The 22,215-nt window shown below is 39.5% G+C and overlaps 1 protein-coding gene across 1 annotated transcript in view; it reads left to right on the top strand.

The window, feature by feature from the left end:
• Positions 1-3,023: 3,023 nt before the first annotated feature.
• Positions 3,024-22,215, top strand: part of espn (espin) — a gene marked incomplete at both ends in the record, with an annotated part of 35,769 nt that continues 16,577 nt past the window's right edge. The window contains 8 exons of the mRNA XM_083894588.1: positions 3,024-3,323; positions 6,889-7,082; positions 12,403-12,589; positions 13,364-13,546; positions 14,224-14,355; positions 15,990-16,245; positions 16,686-16,960; positions 20,576-20,734. Coding sequence (XP_083750714.1) covers positions 3,024-3,323; positions 6,889-7,082; positions 12,403-12,589; positions 13,364-13,546; positions 14,224-14,355; positions 15,990-16,245; positions 16,686-16,960; positions 20,576-20,734 — 1,686 coding nt within the window. The remainder of the gene's footprint in view (positions 3,324-6,888; positions 7,083-12,402; positions 12,590-13,363; positions 13,547-14,223; positions 14,356-15,989; positions 16,246-16,685; positions 16,961-20,575; positions 20,735-22,215) is intronic.

The following is a 22,215-nucleotide window of genomic DNA, read 5'->3' as shown; positions in this document are numbered from 1 at the left end:
TATTTCATTTGATTATGTGTGAGTGTTAACGTTTGTCCTCTGATATAGACATATACCATATTCCTTATTGCATATATACTGAATTACGAAAAAGCCAAACTGTTTCTGGAAAAAATGTTCCCTTCATTCAGAAGTAAACTATTATAATCATGTTAAAGTATAACAGATGTCTCAATGCATCATAATTGAAGGCTGCTATAGGCTAAGTTCCCTATTGGACATTAAAAGCACAGTGTGTAAAAACATGTATTTGGGAAGTTGCACGTTGCAGCTGAATATCCCTCACCTCACCCTCCATGTGTGCTGGACAACATATGTAGCCTCCTTCAGTTAGAATCTAAAAGCAGAAGCAGGCACAAAAACATGGTGTTTTTACTGCTCGTAAATATAAAAAGCTCAATGATTAATACAATCCGGTGAGTGCAAACATGTCAAAATAAATATCATTTAATCTTTAAAATAATTATTCAAAGAGACAAGAGGGATATCATTTAAGAGGGAAACCAAACATGCAGTGTTGCCAGGACAACTTTCAAAAAGTATGTGTTTCAATCTCTGGGGTTAAATTATGGAACAGTCGAAACAGATGAATTGAAGCAGAGTAAAAACGTAAATCAGTTTGAAAGAATATACAAAATACACATTTTAAATATATATAAGGATGAAGAACGGCAGTTTAAAAGAATTTTAATGCGTTTGAAATAAAAACCATCTATCTATGTATCTATCTTTCATTTCTGCCACATGAAAATACCTTCTCCTTAACTTTTCACACTGGACCTTTAAATCTTAATTTGTAATTGTCAGATTAAATGTAGTAGAAATATCCAAGTGCTTTAAAAACTACAATTAATTCCATAAAATGAGTCAACCACTGTACACATCATAGCATTATTATTAAGAACCTGTTCAACACTTATGTTTCCGTAAAGTCCAGATTTATAATGAAGAGGTTCAAAATGCAATAAGTCTGTTTAAATATGGTTCCATTGGAACATATTGTGTCATTATAAACACAATAGAATAGTTTTTAAAGGATGGAAGTGCATCATTGAAGTTAATTATCTCAGTGACAAATGGATGATAAGCAAACCTGAGCGAGTATTTATCGAATAGAACGTCATTGTTTACAACTTAAATATAGATAGCCGGGCCTCAAACTAAAATGACCTGGGGGCCATTGAATGTTTAGTTTGGTCAAGAGTTTTCATAGTATCAGTCTTTGTTTTGATTATAGTATAAAACAGACAGAAAATAAGTAGAATAAATATTGAATACATTTAAAAAACAGTAATTAAAACACTTTACATGTAAAACATTTATTGATTGATTAATTGATTGCCAACTACAACCTTATGCATGTTAAAAATAGTGTTCGCTGTTTGTGTGCGGAGGGCAGTGTTGTAATGCAATAAAGTACAAATACTTTGTACGTAAGTATAAAATTCACATATGTGTACTGTACGTTATTTATATTTCTTATAAACTTTAACTTTACTACATTTCCTTGAACTATCTTTGTTACTCGTGGCTACCAAATAAAACCAGAAGAAGAAGAGTTGGTAATGGTCTGAATTTATATGGATCTTTTCTAGTCTTGAGATTCTTTGCCATTCACACATCTTTTATAGCCATTCACACACTGCAACATGGGATTAAGTGTCTTGCTCATGGACAGATATCGCCCTACCACTGTGCCACCATGGCTCAATCCAAACTCCTCACTTGTATAGTAAATGTCAAATACACAAGTAATATTAAGGACAGTGTGCGAAATACCCATTAATAATAGGGGGGTCCATCCATTTGTTGTGCAATACTGTATCACCACACCAGGTGCCACCCTGCAGTATTGGCTATTCCCTGTCAGATGTGGCCTTGTGTGGGACTTTTCCACAGCGCCATTTGGAAAGCAATTAATTAAAACATTCAAATACTAAATTACAAATAAAACCATTTACATTTTTGTCTGGTTGTAAAGGATGAGAAATAATGCAAAGTGTATCATGTATGTAGATCATATTTGTAAAATTAAAATAACAAAAATATTTAGGAAAAAAAAACACGTTTTCCAATTACACTGTAACATGTTTAGACCCCCCCTCAAATTTTGCCTTTGAGGCTTTCAGGAGGTCTCGAATGTTAATCGGGGCTCTATCCCCCCCAGAATTTAAGTAATATTATACAAAATAGGCCACGTCCAGACAGAACCAGTGGCCCACGGGCCGCATAATTGAGACCTATAAATAATTATTTAAGCTTACAGTTTTATGACAGGCCACCAGATGGACCTCTACTGTGTGCAGTGATGCTGACTTCATGGACATGATAGCCAGCCCATGCAAACAGGACGTGTTGTTAAATTGACTTGCTGCTTTAATATTCCCACGTTGCTCCGTGCTTCACTGACGCCCACCGTCATCACAGTTGCATAAGTTGCAAATATGCTTAGGTTTAGCGTGTGTGGTTTTTTTTGTACTGCCCCTTTAACTTCTGAGCCGATTTCCAGGGAGCAACAACCTGTAACAGGCTCAGCGGTCCTTCCCCCTGATGGATTATTGAACAGGCGCTCAGTCCCACGTCGCCATCTGCTTTAGAGAAGAAAAAAAACACTGCGGGATGTTCTCTGAGGCACATGATAAACTCTGCTCATTTGGAAATAAACGGGATAAACAAACTTGTTCAATTTAAAAAAGAAAAAAGGGAGGGGATTTACTGAAACAAACTCCTGCACCAGGTGTTGAGCCTCCTGTTGGCGGATTACTGACCCACATCGTCGGTCAAAACATAGAAAGCAGGTTAGTTCATCATCATTTCAGAATGTAAAAGAAACACGTGATACGTGGATAACGATGCTGCTTCCATCGCTGGGAAAGATGTGGATGTGGTAGAATAAGTGTTCCGACTAAATTAGTGACTGAACATAACGATGCTGATCTCATCCTCGCGGTGAACTGACCCAGCTGAACCCACGCAAAGGAAAACGGGGACGCAGCGGAGTGGAGGATCAGTGCGCAGCGGTCATGGTGGTGGAGGGGGACAAGGCGCTGCTCGCCGCAAGGCAAGGAGACGTGCAGTCTCTGAAAGCGCAGTTTGCGGATAAAGTGCTCAGCGGCGACGTCAAGGACGTGCTGGGGGCTTCACCGGTCCACCACGCAGCCCGGGCCGGGAAACTCACCTGTCTGCGCTTCCTTGTGGAGGAGGCGGGACTGCCGGGTAACTGCGTGGCCAAAAACGGGGCAAGCCCGGCGCATGACGCAGCGGCCACGGGGAACCTGGCCTGCTTACAGTGGCTGCTGACCCAGGGAGGCTGTCGACCTGAGGTGAGGGAGCTATAGTACACTGTAAACTATGCTACCCCCCAATTGTATGTGAAATTATTTCTTATTATGACAATTGTGTACATTAAATACAAGATATTATGCTTTCAAAATTTAAACTCATAGTTATCAATAGTCCAGAGTTATTGTGAACTATGTCCATGTTAGGGTCAACATTCATATAAGTAATATGCATGTTTGGAGATTTTTAAAAATGTGGCATGTTGGGTTGATGGGAGAGGTGGGGTTTCCCACCAAAAACCCTTAAAAACAAGAGAAACAACAGTAAAAACTAGTACTTTTACTATAAAGCTGTAATGATACTGAAGTTTAGTGCTGTAATGACAAGTAATACAAGGAGTGAGAACACAAATATTATTGTTATTATTGTTCAGATAAATTATATCATTAAAGAAAGAAATTAGCAAAAGTCAGCTCGACTTAAAACGAATGAAGTAATCTTTACGTTAATGTTTGTTTGAGCAAATTATCACACGTTAAACGACTGAACCTTTGTCGAAATAATATGGTCAAGTTGAGTTCAAGCTCCTCAAGATTTGTTACACTGTCGCTCAATTCTTAGTTTACCAGATGTGACCCTAATTATTCATTTGTCCACTGTGTTTCAGTACAGCAATATGGTCCTATAGTCACATACGTATACTATATGCTGTGAAGCTGTGCTGTCATCTGCTGTATGTGTTCTTTTGATTGGTTGTTACTGCTTGTGATGCTTTACATTTTGTTTTGTTTTGTAAATGTGCTTTTATTTGGCTGTTGACGTCTCCGGCAGACATCATCTCCGCTTCCTATCCAGGGTCAACAGATGAAAATGAGCTTAGAGCCAGCTCTGACGAAGCCAAAAAGCTGCACGTGCCTGTCAACTAAACTATTAAACAAATAAACACTCATCACAATATACTTTTTCATGTCATTTGATATCAATATAGGTCAAATTAATATTCTATCAAGCTTAAAGGTAAGGCTGGGCAATAAGACTAATAAATAATATCTCAATATGTATAGGTTATAACACAGTATATGAGATATATGGGGATATAAAGCTGCAACGATTGTTTCCCTGGGCTCGTTAAAGGTTTTCCTTCTAGAAACAATGAAATTGCCTCTAATTACAGTCAGATTCTTCTGTAAACTAAAACCTAAGAAGATATCTTGACTCATACCACGATATAATATCTATAAATTGCCCAGCCCCAATTCTGATTACTGTCAGTGAATTCTCAGTCTCAAAATGTAAATGATTAGTGAGGGTTTGCAAAAAAGCATCTGGAATAATGTTTATAACGTCATCAAACGCAAATGAATAAAGCCATCAACCCATCTGCACTTTCATAAGAAAACCAGAAATACAGCACAGTCCACATTAAAGTGTCTAAATACATTCTAAACCTCAGACATTCAGATACATTTGATTTTGTCTCTTTAAAGAGGAATTTCCATCATTGGTCACTTTACAACTGTGACACTCAGAAAAATAAATTTGAGTGATCTGTTATCACAGTCTGTTAACTCCCAGCAGAAAGGCATCATCAAGAACGATAGATTTTATATCAACATATACCTCTGCCTGTCATAATGAAGAGATCACAAATCCACATATGCATGAATGCTCTTCTGTTGTTGTTAATGGGACACAGTGAAAGTCAGTTCCTGCTACATCTCTGATATTTAAAACCGTCAGTACACAGAAACTTCTCTCAACTGCGTGTTAAGAAATACAATTTTAAGATTCCTCCTCGTTAATGTGACTTACTACTTACTTTCCTTTAGGTTCTAGTTAAACTCACTCACTATCCTGCACGACACAGTGTTCCTATGAAAATGAAGTATGCAAAACTGCATCCCTGTCCCTGTCCCTGTCCCTTGTACAGTGATGCTCATCATGAAGCACACATAGAAATGCATAACTGTTATGTGTGATATGATAATGTGGAGATGTTTGGCACTGTAAGCAGCATAGTTAAGCGTTCACATGATGGATTAAAGCTTATAAGACTCATAAGACCATTTATCTTATTCCCACACCCCCTGCTGGTAGCAAGTACTTTTCACACAGGGAAGGAATGCAGCAGGCTTTAAAGCTCAAGTACAGTTGTATTTATAATAAATGGTCTGTGACTTTCTATGCATATTACACTCCAGTGTTGACATTCACACTTCATACACACATTCATACAATAAATCTTTATGCAGCACTTTGTCCATTCACACATGGCCAGAACAGCCACTGAGAGCAATTGAGGGTGAGGCATGTAGACTGGAGGAGCTAGGGATCTGTTTTCCAAACATGCCTCAGCCAGAGGTCTCTCAGGTCAGGTCAAAATAGACAGACTGAACATTCAAAATTACTGACAATTGTTCAAAATTCTCCTTTAACTGTGTGAGGAAAACCCACGTGGACACACAAACACCATGCAAACCACACACACACAGAGTTGATTTATTACTAAGCTGATATATGTCATGGTTCTTCTATCTTGAAAATTATTTACACCAGCATGTACACAAGAAAAGAAAAACAAAACAAAAAAAAGCAAAAGCAGCACACTGGAGTAAATCAGGCACTTGAGCTGACCTGTAGTAAGCTGTGAGTCTAAATTTGAAACAGAGTAATAAGAGCTGTATTATCTACTTACTGTCTCCATTACTTTTGTGCTCTGCTTGGCAGAGCAACAGAGAGCTCAACACGCCAAAACTGATAAGACACTGAGCTGACATTTAGTAAAATCAATCAAATCAAACCCTTGTTTGTTTATACCAGGTATACAGTGTGATTTAATGATCGGTGGTCAAAGCTAACTTCCACTTACAAGGATCGTGTTCCTGCACTCTGATCCAGATTTTATTTAACATTAAAGGTGTTAATTTGTCATTCCTCTGCAGCTGCATTTTTAAATAATATTTTAGAAAATTTTACTTACTACCAAATTACTTTCCATTTCATGTATGCCCTCTGATCCTAAGACATAGTGTTTTATTTATAAAGAATGCATGTCTTTTACAAACTACATGCCATTGAACACAAGCTAAACAAGTAATCATATCTTTGTGCCCGTGTTGCTACTTTGTACAATGATTGAACCATTTATATGTGAATCTTTCAAACTACAATGGTACATTAACCAAAAAAATGTTCATGCAAAAGCTAAATGAACCCTTCTAACACATTGTGATATTCTGTGCTCAACTGACTGTCCCTCAAGCTTTCAAAAGTGGAATGCTGTAATTGACAGAAAAAGTACAATTGAAAGCTTTAATCATCATTGAAGTGAATAAAATATTATAATAATATATTATTTGACTCAAAAACTGTTATTTGACTGATATAGGACTTTCCTTTTATGTTTGGTGCCGAATCATTTCCTAATGTCTTTCCTGGGACCATGCTACACAGCTGATTCACAGTCTAATACTGTAACTTTCTGTGTTTTTACTTGGTACCATGAAGTCATTTGGTTATTTAGTTTTCCAGGGGAAAAAATCATATATATCATTATAATTATTTTAATTATTATTTAATTCCGTTTCTCTTTGGTTTGCCTTATAGGACAGGGACAGTTCTGGTGCCACTGTTCTCCATCTTGCATCACGCTTTAGTCACCATGAGATCACTGAATGGCTGCTGAAGAGTGGGGAGGTGGACCTAGGGGCCTCCACAGATACAGGTGCTCTACCTGTTCACTATGCTGCTGCCAAGGGAGACCTGCCGTCTCTCCGACTCTTACTGGGGCATAGCCCAAGGTAAGAGCAACATATTTGTCTTTAAAGCAGCATTTTCCTCTATCTGCTGTCTTATAGTGATTCAAATTAATTTATATGATTTTTACTGACCCCTTTCTGGAGGGGACAAAAACAGAGCAAACATTATTCAACAAAAATACCTTTTTTTAATCTAAATATTTGTTCCAAATCACATGTGAGATTAAGTAATACGGAGAATACTATGATTTTGTCACCTCTAACTTTTCTTTTCCAAAATATGTCTGCCTTTTAACGCTATTTTCTTCACCTTCTTTTTCCATTACCATGTCACAGAGAATGTGGAAAAACTGAGGGATGACAGTCATGTCAACTGTGAAACAGGCGTGAGAAAATTAGGACACTTCAAGTGCACATTTGATTTCAAAAATGAAGAACTGACAGAAAAGCAGAGAGACTCATACAATATGTGGCAGTGAAGCAACCTGAACTTTCTGATACTTGAGAGCAATCTAAACATTGTTCAAATCCCATTAAGAAAAAAAAAACTTTTAGTGGTTTAACTTTCCAAAAATACTGCACATCCATTCACAACTTATGCAATACATCCAGTGTCATTTCAGTGCTACTGTTACTGTGTATTGCTGCGTAAGAGTTTATTACAAAATCAGGAAGAGTGAGGAGTCTCATGAATAAGTTTCCTTATTGATTCATAAAGAATTAATTCACATAATTAAAAGCCTCGTCAGAAAACTGTTCTGGCTTTTCTGACCGTCTGAGTCTGAGTAACTTTGTGCTCTGCAGCTCCAATATTGTCTGGTTGCACCCCAGACAGGTGCACAGCTGCTGAATATTTAATGGGTCTCACGGACACAGTAGCGCCCTGAAAGCTGGGTCCCATTCACTCTTCACCCCCACCCTCCCTGTGTTGCTGTTTACCACCGTCTCCATGGCGACACACACAGTAGCACCAACCAGCGATAAGATAATGAGGGAAACAAATCCGGTTGAATAGACGGATAGTCACTACGAGCCTCGGGCATTGTTCACAATGGAACTTTGCAGCAGCGAGATAGCATTGTTGCATCAGGGTTTATTACAAGCCACAAATTTGTATCCCATTTTCAAGCTGTAATTGGATATGTCAGAGTTTATTCGCCTTGAGAAAAAACACTGGGATAGCGTTACCTCCTCTGTTACATCACCACTTTAGTACCTGGCAGCCTAATGATGGTAATAGTACATCCACACTAACAGTAAACAGTAAACATTATAAATAAACAACACCCACTACAAGTCCAAGTCCTTTGTTATATTTTACGTGGCCAAATTTATAATTAAGTTGTATTTCACGTTGTAACCGCTAAACACTTAACTCCACCATCTGGGCTTTGACCAATGTACACTTCTGGAAGCACGAGGTTGGTTTGAGGGTTAAAGGTCATAAGAGTTTTCCTCTTAACGACTGAACCTCTGTTCTTTTGTTTTAGGATTGGTGAAACACAGATGCTGCTTTGTTTTTCTGATATGTTAGTGTCTGTTAGATTTATAAGCTACATCTAAAATCAGTGGGTCATCTGCACCTTCATCCAAAAACCACCAGGCAACCATCACGTGCTGTGTCTCTGCTGATAACCTTAGTACACAAAAGACTGAATGGATGTGAGTGACAAACAGAAGAGAGAGAGAGAGAGAGATAATGACTACAGACAGTTATGTAATTAGTTAGTACAGATAAATATCTTTGACCAGGCCATAATTCCTTTGCATTTGGATATTCTTGACACTTGGCCTTCCAAACAAACTACAATGCGGACTCACCATTTTCTGATTCTGATTATTATTCCATTTCTTATTAGTCAGTCCAGCATGAAATTATAAAAAAAAGTATGCATCGTGCAAAAAAGCCTGTTTCAATTGAGACAGGTGTTCACACTGCATCCAAATATATATAGTAGTAACTAGGTAAAAGTTCAGTTGCTAGCATAGAGCTGAAGATAAACAAAGAGCTTAATAGAACCACTGGCTTTGTTGCACCTTTAATCTTTGTAATAACCTCGATACGTATACATTGGCTAAAAGCTCTCTCTCTCTCTACTCTGTTTAACAACAGGAGGTTTAATCTGAGGAAATTATATATTATGAGCTTTTTTCACATGATTTCTGGGCAAAGAGGCCACCGTTTTACTGCAAACTTTAAAAGAGCATTGTTATCTGTCCAGTTTAATCCCTGTGAGGGCATTTCGTCAAGTGGAGGATTACAAACTTTATTGTTTTAGAATTTATGGTGAACATGCACTGGGCATCAAACTGAACTCAAAACGTGTTTCTGAGGCTTGTTTTGATAGTGTTTTGTCCTAAGTGACACATGAAATGTCCCTACTTTGAGAGTTGTGTATATTAAGCCATCAATAATTTTGGAATATGTAAAAATCTGAACTCATACACAAGCTACTGAGGTCACATGACTAAAACTGCATTATTTAGAAAGGAAAAGCTATTGAGAAAGGGAACAAGCCTTTAAGAAAGTCTTTTTTTAATACCATGAGCATAAAGAGAATGGAGGGCACCGTCCAATGACAATTACTGAGCTAAATGACTTAAATGGAAATATACCAAATGTTTGCTTCTTCAGTGTTTGTTTTTCTTTGACAACAACGTGATGGACAGCGTAGCATCCCTCCGCCACTCACTAGCTGTGTCGTCACACAAGGCTAACCTCTTTCTAAGCGCTTTGAAATCTACACCTGTTCTCCAGAAGCACTTCTTCAGTCGAGTGTGTTCAAACCTCTTCATGCTCGAGAGTCATGACAAAGACGGCGTGTGCTTTGCTCAAGTCGTGTATACATTTATGATGCACTGTCCGTCTTTCTTCCTATACTATCAATACTCTCAATGGGTGTGGTTTGGATTAATAACTGTAAGCTCCTCTCTTCCATAGACCCCAGTGCACAGGTGAACTTGAGCCCACTTTAGCTACAGTCATGAATAATTAAGCCATCTGCCCACTTCCTGATGAGACAACTGCACATTACTTGTCCCTCTTATTTTGAAATCTTTACGGTGTGCTTGTTTTTACATAGATAATATGTACTCAAACGGGCCTGGACAAACACAAGCCATTTACTTATCTGGCAATCTATCTGTTCTGTTCAGCATTAACACTGATTCTACAAAAAGTGTTTGCATGTTAGATTTGGACCTAAACAAATAACAACCCTCATGCAGTTTTAATTCAGGGATTTTAGTTGGTGTTGTTGGCCTTGAGCCACATCACTGAGAGAAAGCTTGGCAGTGTCATGAGTGTGTCTACAGGAAGCAACAGCCCTGCCTCTCATTTCGCTCACCTTCTTCACTCCTGCTCATCATCTGCTTAGTCTGTCTTGGCCACTGGCAAACCGGTGTTAAGCACATGGCAAGTCGGGCAAAGCCAGTGAAGTGGTAATCCTCTTAGAAGACTCGTTCATTTGTCAGTGTCCAAATAAAGCACGACCTCGAGGGATTTATTGGGGAAGCACTCATTCACTCCTTGACCTCCTGCTGTGACTGAAAAATCTGGAATGAGGAAACGTGTTGGATTAGGTTTGTAATTAGAAGTGGGGCTAAAATAAGAGGAGCAGGATTTGTCTCAACATCAATGTGCTGTCTGTCATTTGTTGACATTGAAAGGCATTTTTGTGTGTGGATTAGAAATAAGTGGTATAATTGATATGTTCAGTACCTGTCTGATATTTGTTGAGAAAAAATAACGTGGAATCAGACACAATCCAAAAACCCTAAGAATCACATAAATACAACCCTACCATACCATACAAAAATCTAAGGTGGTAATACATCAGCAAAAATGTGTTGTCAACAGCTCAATAGTTAAAAAGATCAAAAATGATTATCATACTGATATTGGTGATACTGAAGGTTGTGATCTCAATATCTGTATCAGACACAAAAAAGTGGTATCAAGTTTCCACACTTATTGTCTCTGTGTGAAGGCACAGCACAAGAAAGAAAGCCGTATCTTAGGGCTGGGCGGTATGACCAAACATATATATCATGGTATTTTTCAAAATTCGAACGGTTTCACGGTATCTGACGGTATCTTTTTTTTCATGCATAATCAGGTGTTCACAGCATTTTCTACTGGTAGAGAACATAATTACTGCAGTAGATTAACATAAGATGGTCTATTTTACTGTCATGAATACTGTAGAATAACTCCACACGAGTACAGGTTCACATGGCCCAAGAAAATGATGCTGTTTACAAAGAAGAGCTACTCATGATTCTAATGAAGTGAGGAATCAGAATGCAAAGACAACTTTGACTGTGCAAATCAACATCTTTTATAAAAAAAAAATCCCTGTGTTACCTGCTGATGTGGAGGGTGCTGACCTTAACTTCATGCATTCTTGATATTCCAAGACATTGACATGCTTACTAGGGCTGTCAAAATTGCTCAAAAATGATATTCGAATATTCCCTCTCAAAAACACAGATATTCAAATATATTCTCATAGCATTTGCATCACGCATCTGGTGTGCATTGCATCCGCTGCATCTGGGGGCTTTCAATCAGCCAGACTGTCAGGTGATGACAGCATGACGTCAATAACAGGACGAACTAATATAACGAGACATAACTACCTGTAGATGTAGTTTATTTTAGTTTAAACATATTTCACAACATATTACCTACACAAAAATAAGTAAATGAACTAATGACCAAGAGCGCACTCACTTGCTCGCTTTCTCTCTCTCTCCAGCCCCGTGCCAAAAACGCCTCGCGCTCTCTGTGCACACAGGTTTAAATGACAGACAAACAAATTCTGAGTGCTGATGAAAAGTTTTGTGCAAGTGATTTAAGGTCCTGACTCTTGTCCCAAATATGACAGGCTTCGTTCAGTGATTAAAAAAAAATATAAACATTAATGAAATAAGACAGCAGCGCCGCAGCCTGTGATTACACAAAATCTGCGGCTGCACAGATGTTGTGTAATCAAATATAGCGGTATATTAAAACTTCATATCGTGACGGGAAAAAAACGGTATTCGGTATGAACCGGTATACCGCCCAGCCCTACCGTATCTTTTGACTTGTTCTTTGGTTTTGCATTGAATTTAAATGTTGGATCGTCATTCAAAACCCACTTCGTCTTCGTCCACGGATACCAAGCCTGAAACTTGCTTTGAGCAATCTTATGCTGTTATTTATCTCAGCATTAAAACCTTTTAATGCAACAATAGTTAGTTTTTTTGCCCAATCATTTAGGAGACAAAGAGAAGGTGGGCAGTGAGAAACAACCTCCACCATAAAAATCTTGTGTCTTGAGTCTTTCATTTCACTTCCCACTTCATTTCCCTGCAGTGTTGTCAACTCCCAAACCAAGAACGGTGCCACACCACTCTACCTGGCCTGCCAGGAGGGTCATCTAGAAGTCGTCCAATACCTTGTCAAGGATTGTGGAGCACAGCCAAGCATCAGAGCCAATGACGGGATGACACCACTGCATGCTGCTGCCCAGATGGGCCACAACACAGTCATTGTCTGGCTGGTAAGTGGGAATGTCAGGACTATACAAATAATTTCAACAAAATACTGCAGAGGGTTCATTGTAGCAAAGGGAACTATGGGGGTCTGCCAGTACCAAAAAGTATGTTAGTACGTTATTCAGTTGTGTTGTAAGCTTCTGCTTCAAAATGCAAACACACACACTGTGGCCTGCTTTTCTGTTCTGGCTGCTGCAGACGCATATTGATGCAAGGCGACTGCCTCCATACAGGTGTATAAAAGCAACTTTTAGGTTAAAGCAGTTATACACTTATACAAACATTCCAAATATCTGAAATCTGAAATGATGCTTCATTAACACCACAAGTGCTTCGTTTCATTCTGATTCAACCCTTAATTTTACATTTTTTTTAAAGATTCATGGTTGTGCCTGGGTCTCAGATAGGGTAAGTGTTTGCTACCATGGAAAAACAAAATATCTCAAGCATTACAGGCTACCATCCTTCAAAGTCTGTAGCACTGCTAGCTAAACAACAACAAGGAGCTCATGGAACAAGCAAAAAGGGATTCTACTCATAGTTTCTCAGCGGTAACGATCTTAAACTAGGTCCACGTGCTGTCATCTTGCCATCTTGCTTTACTGTCATAGCTGTTATGCTTGGGCCTTCCCTCTGTCAGTCGTAACATAAGCCCAGACACAAAATCAACACTGCTATACTGAAGAATACAGAGAGTTGTGTGGAGCTAATCGACTTTATCAGAACTCCTGTATTTAAGGTTTGACTGCAACTCATTGCTTTAATTCTCCCTCCTTTAGATAAGTTTTACAGAGATCAGCTTGACAGACAAGGATGGTGACGGGGCCACAGCCATGCACTTTGCAGCCAGTCGAGGACATGCAAAGGTGCTCAGCTGGCTGCTGCTGCACGGTGGAGAGATCGTCACCGACAGCTGGGGAGGGACGCCACTTCACGATGCAGCAGAGAATGGTGAACTGGAGGTGTGTTTGTGACTCATTTGCGTTTGTGTTATTGTGAACACAACTAACACTGTTAGACAGTGAATCAAGTTACAACAGAAAGGTGCCACTTATTTTCATAAATATTCTTCCTCTGTACTAGTTGGTATCAAACACAGCATGTCCTATTTATCACACAGGGCTCATTTCTTCAGTTCTGCAGAAATTACTCTTAAGAGATGATTTATAACAACAGTGTGACTATCTACTATTTCACCATTACACTACAGCATTCATGAAGGTTGCGTTGGATCATTAAATGTCTTGATATATTTCCATAACGCTACCACCTATTTTGAATGAAAGGGCCACGCTTCTGCTACCATTCCAACCAAATACTTTGAATAATGATATTATGATATGTAATAATAACCCGTTTGTTTCACTAAATGTAGAAGAATTTATTTGTTTTGCTATATTTGCATTGAGAGAACATGTTTAAGAAGTGAAACACATGTCAGTATAATAATACAAAGGTTACTCAATTTGGGAATAACAAGCTTAGTCTGACTTTCATGTAGCACTTGACTGGGTTTAGTTTTGTTTACCAAAATATTTCTTTCTTTCGATTGGCAGAAAACCATGCATGCTTCGACAATCATTTAAAAACGCTGGTAATTAAATTTAACCATCATATCATTTATGTTCCTGTGTGTCAGTGCTGTCAGATCCTCGTGGTGAATGGTGTGGACCTGGGAATCAGGGACCAGGATGGCTTCACAGCCGCAGACCTGGCCGAATACAACGGCCACTCCCAGTGTGCCAAGTATCTGCGCACTGTGGAGAACATGGTATGAAACAAAGTACATACTATACTATGGGTTAATTTAACATCTAATGTTATTTTGTAATTCATAAGTAAGTTGTACATTAAGCACAGTTTAATATATTTGCCTAAATGCAGCCTTTAATGTCAGACACTTGATTTTTGCAGGGGGTTTTTTTTCAACAGAAAGAAGGGCTTATAAAGTACTTTTAATCACACAGAGTCCATAAACTCCCCTCTCTCACACTGTCAACAATTGTTTTAAAAACATTCTGAATCCAGATCACCAGGGAAATGTAATAATGTCTGCCTTGGGCAATGACCTACATCCCCAGAAAATTCCATCCAAATCTGTTCTTTACTTTTTCAACTGTACATATTTAACACTAAGGCAATAACAGGGACTCATAAACAAACTGCCTCACAGTATAGGATCACACAGGCCAAGGTGGTTGGGAAACACTGGTTTGGGTTTTACAATGTTTGTCAAGTAACCAAACACTGGTTAAGTTCTCATCAATCTTGGGAACATATACTAATTGGTCCCATGGGATCTTTACTCTTAACCCATCAAAACAAGACAACAGTATTTGTTCTAGACAGAGAACAGGAAGTATGGCCTGTGAAATGCTGCCTTGTTTTCTCTATCAATAGCACAAATACCCAGCCCCCACTTCATCCTACTCAGCAGTCAATGATGAGTCAAGTACCATATTATGGCGACTACATGGACCATGACTTTCACAACCAAAAACTGTATATCCTGCTTTGCACGTTCTGCATTCGAGTCAACTAACTTGGATTGGACCCGAGAACAAAAATAAATAAAAACAATTAAAAAAACATTTAGCATTTTGTCTGAGCCAACATGTCCCTTCACTGACATCAGTAACTAATTACTTGAGTTAAGTACAGAGTTGCAGTGGGCTCCATAGCCTTGGCCCACTGAACTCTCCACGATGCTAGAGAAATAATAACTCCTGTGCAGGGAACTCTCTCTGGTGTGCAGAATTCCCTTCTCTATACTTCCCAGTAGGGACATTCAGCCAACTGAGATGTGCACAGTGGGAAAAGCAGGCAGCCCCAGAGCCTTTCTGATCAGCTGTGAGATGTTTCATTAGTGTGCAGTAATTAAACTCAAAGATGTTCTTCTCATGGTACTCACCAGGGACTGAGAGGTATCAGGATGGGAAATTGTGAATGAAATAGATCATTCATATTAATAATAATTAGTGTACCCATTTTCTATAATGGCATCACACTAGGGCTGAACAATTCATCAACATATCAAAATCGGAGAAGGTGCAATGTTTCTTAAAGCCAAAACGTGTGAAAAATAACTTTTGTAGACTACTGATCTGCTGGGATTTTCACACCCAACATCTCTATGGTTTACAGATAATGGTCAGACAAAGAGAAAAAAGTTTAGTGAGAGGCAATAATAACTAAAGAAAACACTCATTACAACCAAGGTATGCAGGAAATCATCTCTGACTGTACAACACATCAAACATTGTAGCAGATGGGCTACGGACACTCTATTAAAGATGTCCACTAAAGACTGAAAATAAAATGAACCAGACATGTTTTAAAATAAGTCAATAATCAGTTGCTGTATGTATTACTGTGTAAATCATGTCTAAATGCATCCCCTGACAGAGTGTTGAGCACCGTGTTTTGTCCCGGGACCCGTCAACGGACCTCGAGTACAAGCAGCCAGACTCTGGGCTCTCATCCCCAAACACCACCATGCCCCCCACCAGCCAGGTGGCACACTTTGACATCGGTTCCCCATCCAGCTCCTTATCCAACTATGACTCAGCCAGCTCCAGCCAGTCCAGCACTGGGGAGAAGAGGAGCAGCCTAACAACGTCCCGAGGCCCACCTGCTAAACTGCACACGGTTGCACACTCAGGTTTGGAAATATAGAATGTTGTTTTCTAAGGCACTCTAACAAGGTAACAATAAATGTATTTAGTGTAATGTTTTTCATTTTATTACAAACATTATTTTAAAGGCTGTTAAAGGCTGAGTAGCGCAATAGTTTGGACATAAATCCTCAACAGCCGTTTAGTAAATGACCAACTCATGTAACAAAGTAGAGTAAGTAACACGCAGCTATTTGTTTCTTCTTGTTGCAGTTCACAAATGCATGATATACTAGTGCTGCACCCTAGTGGTCTACACATGCAGACATTTTGTAAAGGATGTAGAGGTGGACCAACACAATTAATCATGTCTGAATGCTGTAGGAAGAAGGCAAAATGGAGCCATTATTGTACAATTTATTTGATGAGTTCAACTAGTTTTGGTTCCTCTGAGAAACTCGGGTCTGTATTTGTTGTCTTGTCACAGGTGCATCGGAGTCGGCCATTTCAGAAATGCAAGCATACATGGATATGCTAAACCCAGACTTTGGCTCTGAAGTGATTAAAAACATTGACACGGCAACATCTAACCCACCGCCACCACCACCAACCTATCCACCCCCAGCTCCTCCAGCGTGTCCTCTGGCACCTCCTCCACCCCCGAGCTACCCAGCACCACAGCCCCCTCAGGAGCCATCATCAGCCGAGTTCCTGAAGGTGAAGAGCAACTTGCGGCATGTAGAGAGCAAAACCAGCAAGGAGGTAAGGTGCTGCTGTGCAAAGTTTCCTCAGACAAGCCTCCAGAGAATTCACTCTGATATATTTGATATTTTAATCAAACATTTGCACTGTGCAGAGGATATACTGTATGTACACATTAGTTTTATTAAAACTGTCAATATCCCACATTGACATGCTGAGTGATCTGTAATTATCCTAATAATTATCCTGTTTGGGATGAGCTGGCCATCACTTGCTATTTTCCCCTTGGGTCTAATAAGCAGGGCTGTTGTAACAGTGTGCCTTGTCTGGGTGGCCTCAATGATGTTATTGTGTTAGCATGGCTAACGAGGCTAACGAAGATGCTCATTATCGCGACTGCCGGGTTGACACATCATGGTTATTGTGATGGCTTTGACTTTAATTCTAGTAATTAATCTGGCCACAGATCACTCATAAGTGTCTTTAAAGAGCCAACAAGGTGAAGCAATTAAAACTGACATAAATTATAGTTTTAATGATGCCTTTTGTGGTTCTGTGCCGCTTTAAATCACAATAAAACTGTTGTGAAGTTGTGATTTTAATTCAGATGTCGAGCTGTTCCAGATTGTGACAAAGATTACCAATCTGAGGGATCACTTTCACCTCATGAAGAATTTATTCCCCGATTGTTACCATGCCTTCCAGTAGAATGATACTAAAACATGGTGTCCACTCATTTAAACAGTGTTGCTTTACAAACGACCTAGAAATGTGAGATGCTGTATGTTTTTGCTGTTTTTAATATTTGCTTTATTTTGTTAGTTTTTGATTTGTTTGAAATAGTGTTTTTGTATTACTGGGTAATTGTGTGAATGGAACACTGAAAAGTCAAACAGTAAAAAGGTTAAGAGCTGATTTGCAAGAAAAATCAATATTTCCAACAGAAAACACATCTGTGCAGAACTTCTATGCAAAGTCCACAGGCAGCGACACTGTCCCGTCTCCAGGGTGAGCTCTGTGTCTTTGTGAGGACACACATGTGAGAGAGACTTTAATTAGTGCTGCTGCCGCCTCCTCCTCCCTGTGTACCCAGGTGATCAGCCCAGTGCACACTCTCATTAACAATTTAACAAAAGAGACACATGCACACAAATAGACAAACACGCACAATTAAGACCAGCGTGTACTATTGGGAAAAACAATCTACCTGTGCTGCCATAGTAACAGAGAACAGTAACTCCATCCAGGGAAACGGCAGAGTAGATAGGTCAACCTCACAACCTGTAGACAACATTACAGCTTGGTGTGTGGAAAACCTGTAGGAAACCTGTTGAATTCAGTTTGAAGTCAAAGAAGTGTCAGGTGTTTGTTTGTTGGCTCCCTCAGCTGTTGCTTCTCTCGTCTCATTTGTCTGTTTTACTGAAGCAAAATACTTCATGTGATGTGTGGATTAGGACATTAAAAAAACAACACATTTATAATACATATAAAACACTAAAGTTGGCACATTACGTAGCTATTTTTAAACACTGAATGCTAGACTATTCTCATAATCCTGAAGCTTGAGATTTATGTGCAGTCGGCCATGGTGAGATCAGCACTGGGGACTTGGTGTTTTGCATAAGAGGCACTGGGCTTGGCTGAGGAGTGGTTAGTCTGTGGGTTAGTGGTGACATCATTGGCGCTGCTGTGGACGGGCCGATAGGCTATTGATGAGGCCTGTGGGTAAAGTGAGAGGGCAGGTAGTGTGACAGGTGTAGTGCTGAGTGGAGAGGTGGTGAAGCTCTGGATCTGGTGACCGTTACTCTGTGTGCTTTGCTGAGCTTAAGGCTCTGTCCAGACTGTAGGGGAGAGCCACAAGACAGGATTTCTAACGCTAAGGTAAGGTGTTATGAGAAATAAAAAATTTGCGAGGGTGTTTTTTTTTCAGTGGCAATAGTGATATAGAAGATTCTGTAAACACTGGAATTTCTTTGCAAATGTTGGCTAATCTCCAGGTTTTGAGAGCTGTGTAGCTTGAGTTGCTATTATCAACAAATCGACCAATCCCTGCTGCCATGTTTGAATAGTCTAATTTAATTGTTGTAAAATACACAAGTGGTCTACCTGTGTATGACCTAGTCAAATAAAAAAAAATTGCATGCAAGTGTAATTGAGCCGTATCATATGGTAACCCGGCTTAACAGCCTTGCATGACGCTTACAAAACAGTGTGAGGACAAATGTATAACAATGACTTATTGCTGACAGACAGATCCATATAATGGGAAGAAAGGCAGTCTGTGTCTGTGTATGTGTGTGTGTGTGTGTGTGTGTGTGTGTGTGTGTGTGTGTGTGTGTGTGTGTGTGTGTGTGTGTGTGTGTGTGTGTGTGTGTGTACACATCTGTGTGGGGGATGGGAGGCTGTCGCTGTAATGCGTTGTACATTTGCTTTTGCTGGCCCGCCTCCTGAGAGAACTACAAAACCATCTGTAGTGCTACCTGCTCACATTACCCGACCACCAGATCAGTGCTCAGGGACCATTTCTTTGACAGCAGACATGAGTCAACAACACTAAACAGGTTTAGAAGAGCTCAGAACATGACACCACAAAAGGAGGAGAGGTCAGGGGTCAGCTTTTCATTATTTCCGCATACATTATCATGAGACATCTGCTCTTGATTTCCTGAGAGGTGAATTGGTCCATAAGAAATAAAAATGTAAATGAACTGAAGTCAGATTTGAAAGTCAAAATAACTGCATTATGCTACGCTGACCAAGGTCTCCTTGTAGCAGAAAGTGTAGGGCAATTTTTGTAAATATAGTTCGTCTTTGTCACATTTACGCACATTGTTTTTAAATATGCAATGTTGGGTTAAGTAAATCCTTGGAAAGGATTTTATGCAAATGCAATGCTTATTAATAATGAAACATGTACACTCTGACCCACATATTGTATCATAGACTACTCTGCTTTCTGAGCTCCATGTTCAGAGAGGTGTCAGAGCTGAAAGTGAGAGCGAGAGAATTAAAAAGGCTGAGTTAACAACCTCTGACCCAGAACACTCTCTCTTACATGGGACCCAAAGCTGCAAGTGCAATCTGGATATTCTGTGACCCAGTAGCATTCACATGAAACACGCTTCTTCTTTTTTTTCCCTTTCTCTTTTTTTTTTACTTGAACTGAATTAAAGCCTTGTTCTCGGATAAATCCGCTTTCGTCACATGAGAGCTAATCTGACGAAAAACCCTATTAAGTGTATTTTACAGTGGGTTGAACTACAATTAAAAGTTAAAACAATTCCCTCCGGCCAACTATTAGTCAGAGGCTTAAATACAACACAAAAAAAAATCTACTTACCATTTCATTTGACAAAGACAAAGCCTTGTATTTACTTTGATTTGATGACTTGTTTTAATTTTTACCTATAAACTGCCCAATTGTCTATAGCAAATTGCTGTAAATCCAGATAAACAAAAAGCTGAAAACAGAAGGATTTGGCAGAACTAAAATAAAAAGTTGACAATTTTCCTGTTCAAATAACCATTTTACAAAGAAAACTCTCTCACAAATCCCTGCTTCTGATGAATTTAAAATTCCAGGGATATCTGATCAAAATGTAAAAACCTGAGCTGTATGCAGATGTAAACTAATAAGTTCACACTCAGAACTTTTAAAAATGATTGTGTCTTCAGCTCACTACTGGAGAAAGCCACGAGAAGTTGCGGCGCGTGGATTCAAACAGGAAATCGAGGAGCTTCTGCAAGCAGCCCAGTACTGGAGACTACTACAAGACCCTGGGCAGCGACACCAACGAGCGGCGTGGGAGCAAAGGAATGGCGCCCAATGAGGAGGTCAGACAGATCTTTGTTATGTCAACAAACATCACGTAGATCATATATGGATACATGTTGACTTATTACCTTGTATTAGAAGCAAAATCGAATTTCCATCTTTATCTAAGCAGATGACAATGTACTCTCCTCTCTGCTACCTTATGGTTCTTTTAGGATAAGGTTAGGCCAGAAGATGGCATGTTGGCATTGGGTTACAACCTTGAAGGCACCATTTGCCTGTGCATCATGCTGCTTGTTACACAATCTCATGTCCTCTTGAGCTTTTGTGAGCCACCTGATGCAAACTGCCCCCTCATTTCCATTGCCTCCTGACCCTCCACCCATTGTGCAAATTTTCCAAGAACCTATAATGGAACAAACTTGAAAGTGTTGCAGCAAGTCACCAATGCAGCACACACTATATTCCTGCTACATTCGATAAATTCTCATTTTTGTGCAGCACAATGAAAGGCACTGAAACTTAATAGAGCACTGATCATTGCCCAGTATAAATATCAATCCTTATGGTTTAAAAAAAATCTTTTTTTGGATGTGACTGGTTACAGATGACCTCAGATGCTAAACACTGAGATTTCTATTGAAAATACATTTGTACAAGACTGTAACAAGATTTTAGGTTAAAACCTCTGGTTACTGCAACATACCTTCACAGGCAGCTGAATAAAAAGAGTCTGTTGGATTCCCATCTGTGTCCCAGGGGATTATAATCTCATGGGTATCAGAGGTGGAGTGTTCTGGGTGATACGGAGTATAATCCACATTTAGCCAATTATGTCCTCAGTGGGGGCCTCCTGGTCTCAGAGGCCTACCAGATGGACAGACTAATCGACAGAAGCAACGGCACGTGCTGCCAAGACCCATCTGGACAAGCACCCCCCCCCCACACACACACACACACACAACTCTCTTGGGGGTATGAATAGTAAAGTGGGCAACAATGATGAGCACGCGTCTGAAGAATACAGGAGGGGTGGGGTTGAGTTAAATGTCATGGCCTATTAACTTGCATCCAGCAGAGATACGGCACGCTTTCAGAGCGTGTCAAACGCGTGCATGCTTGGGGGAGTTCAGGAGTGGGGGGGTTAAAGCACTATCACTTGCAGTGACAGATGTCGTCTACTCGTGGTTTTCACTCGAATTTTCCCCTGGGAGATTAGGTCATTTTAACAATGTTATAAGCAACAGGATATTATCTTTTTATGGGTTGATTAAAGACGGAAGGAGTCAACATCTGTCACTGTCAATGGCCTGTGTGCAAGAATTTAAAGCTGGCTTAGCCCAGCAGGAGCTTCATTACAAGCAGGGAAAACATATTTATCAATGTAATGGCCAATGTTGATTTAATAATTAAAGGTTTTAAATAAATACATATAATATCTGAAAAACTGGCTTCTCTTTATTTATTTTTTTAAGGGCCCACTTTGTAGTATTTGGAAGGGATTATGAGCAGATATTCAATACACAATTATTTGGTTGTC

This window comes from Microchirus variegatus, assembly GCF_963457635.1.
Source record: "Microchirus variegatus genome assembly, chromosome: 9".
NCBI classification, from domain to species: domain Eukaryota; kingdom Metazoa; phylum Chordata; class Actinopteri; order Pleuronectiformes; family Soleidae; genus Microchirus; species Microchirus variegatus.
This window is presented reverse-complemented; position numbering and strand designations above follow the sequence as displayed.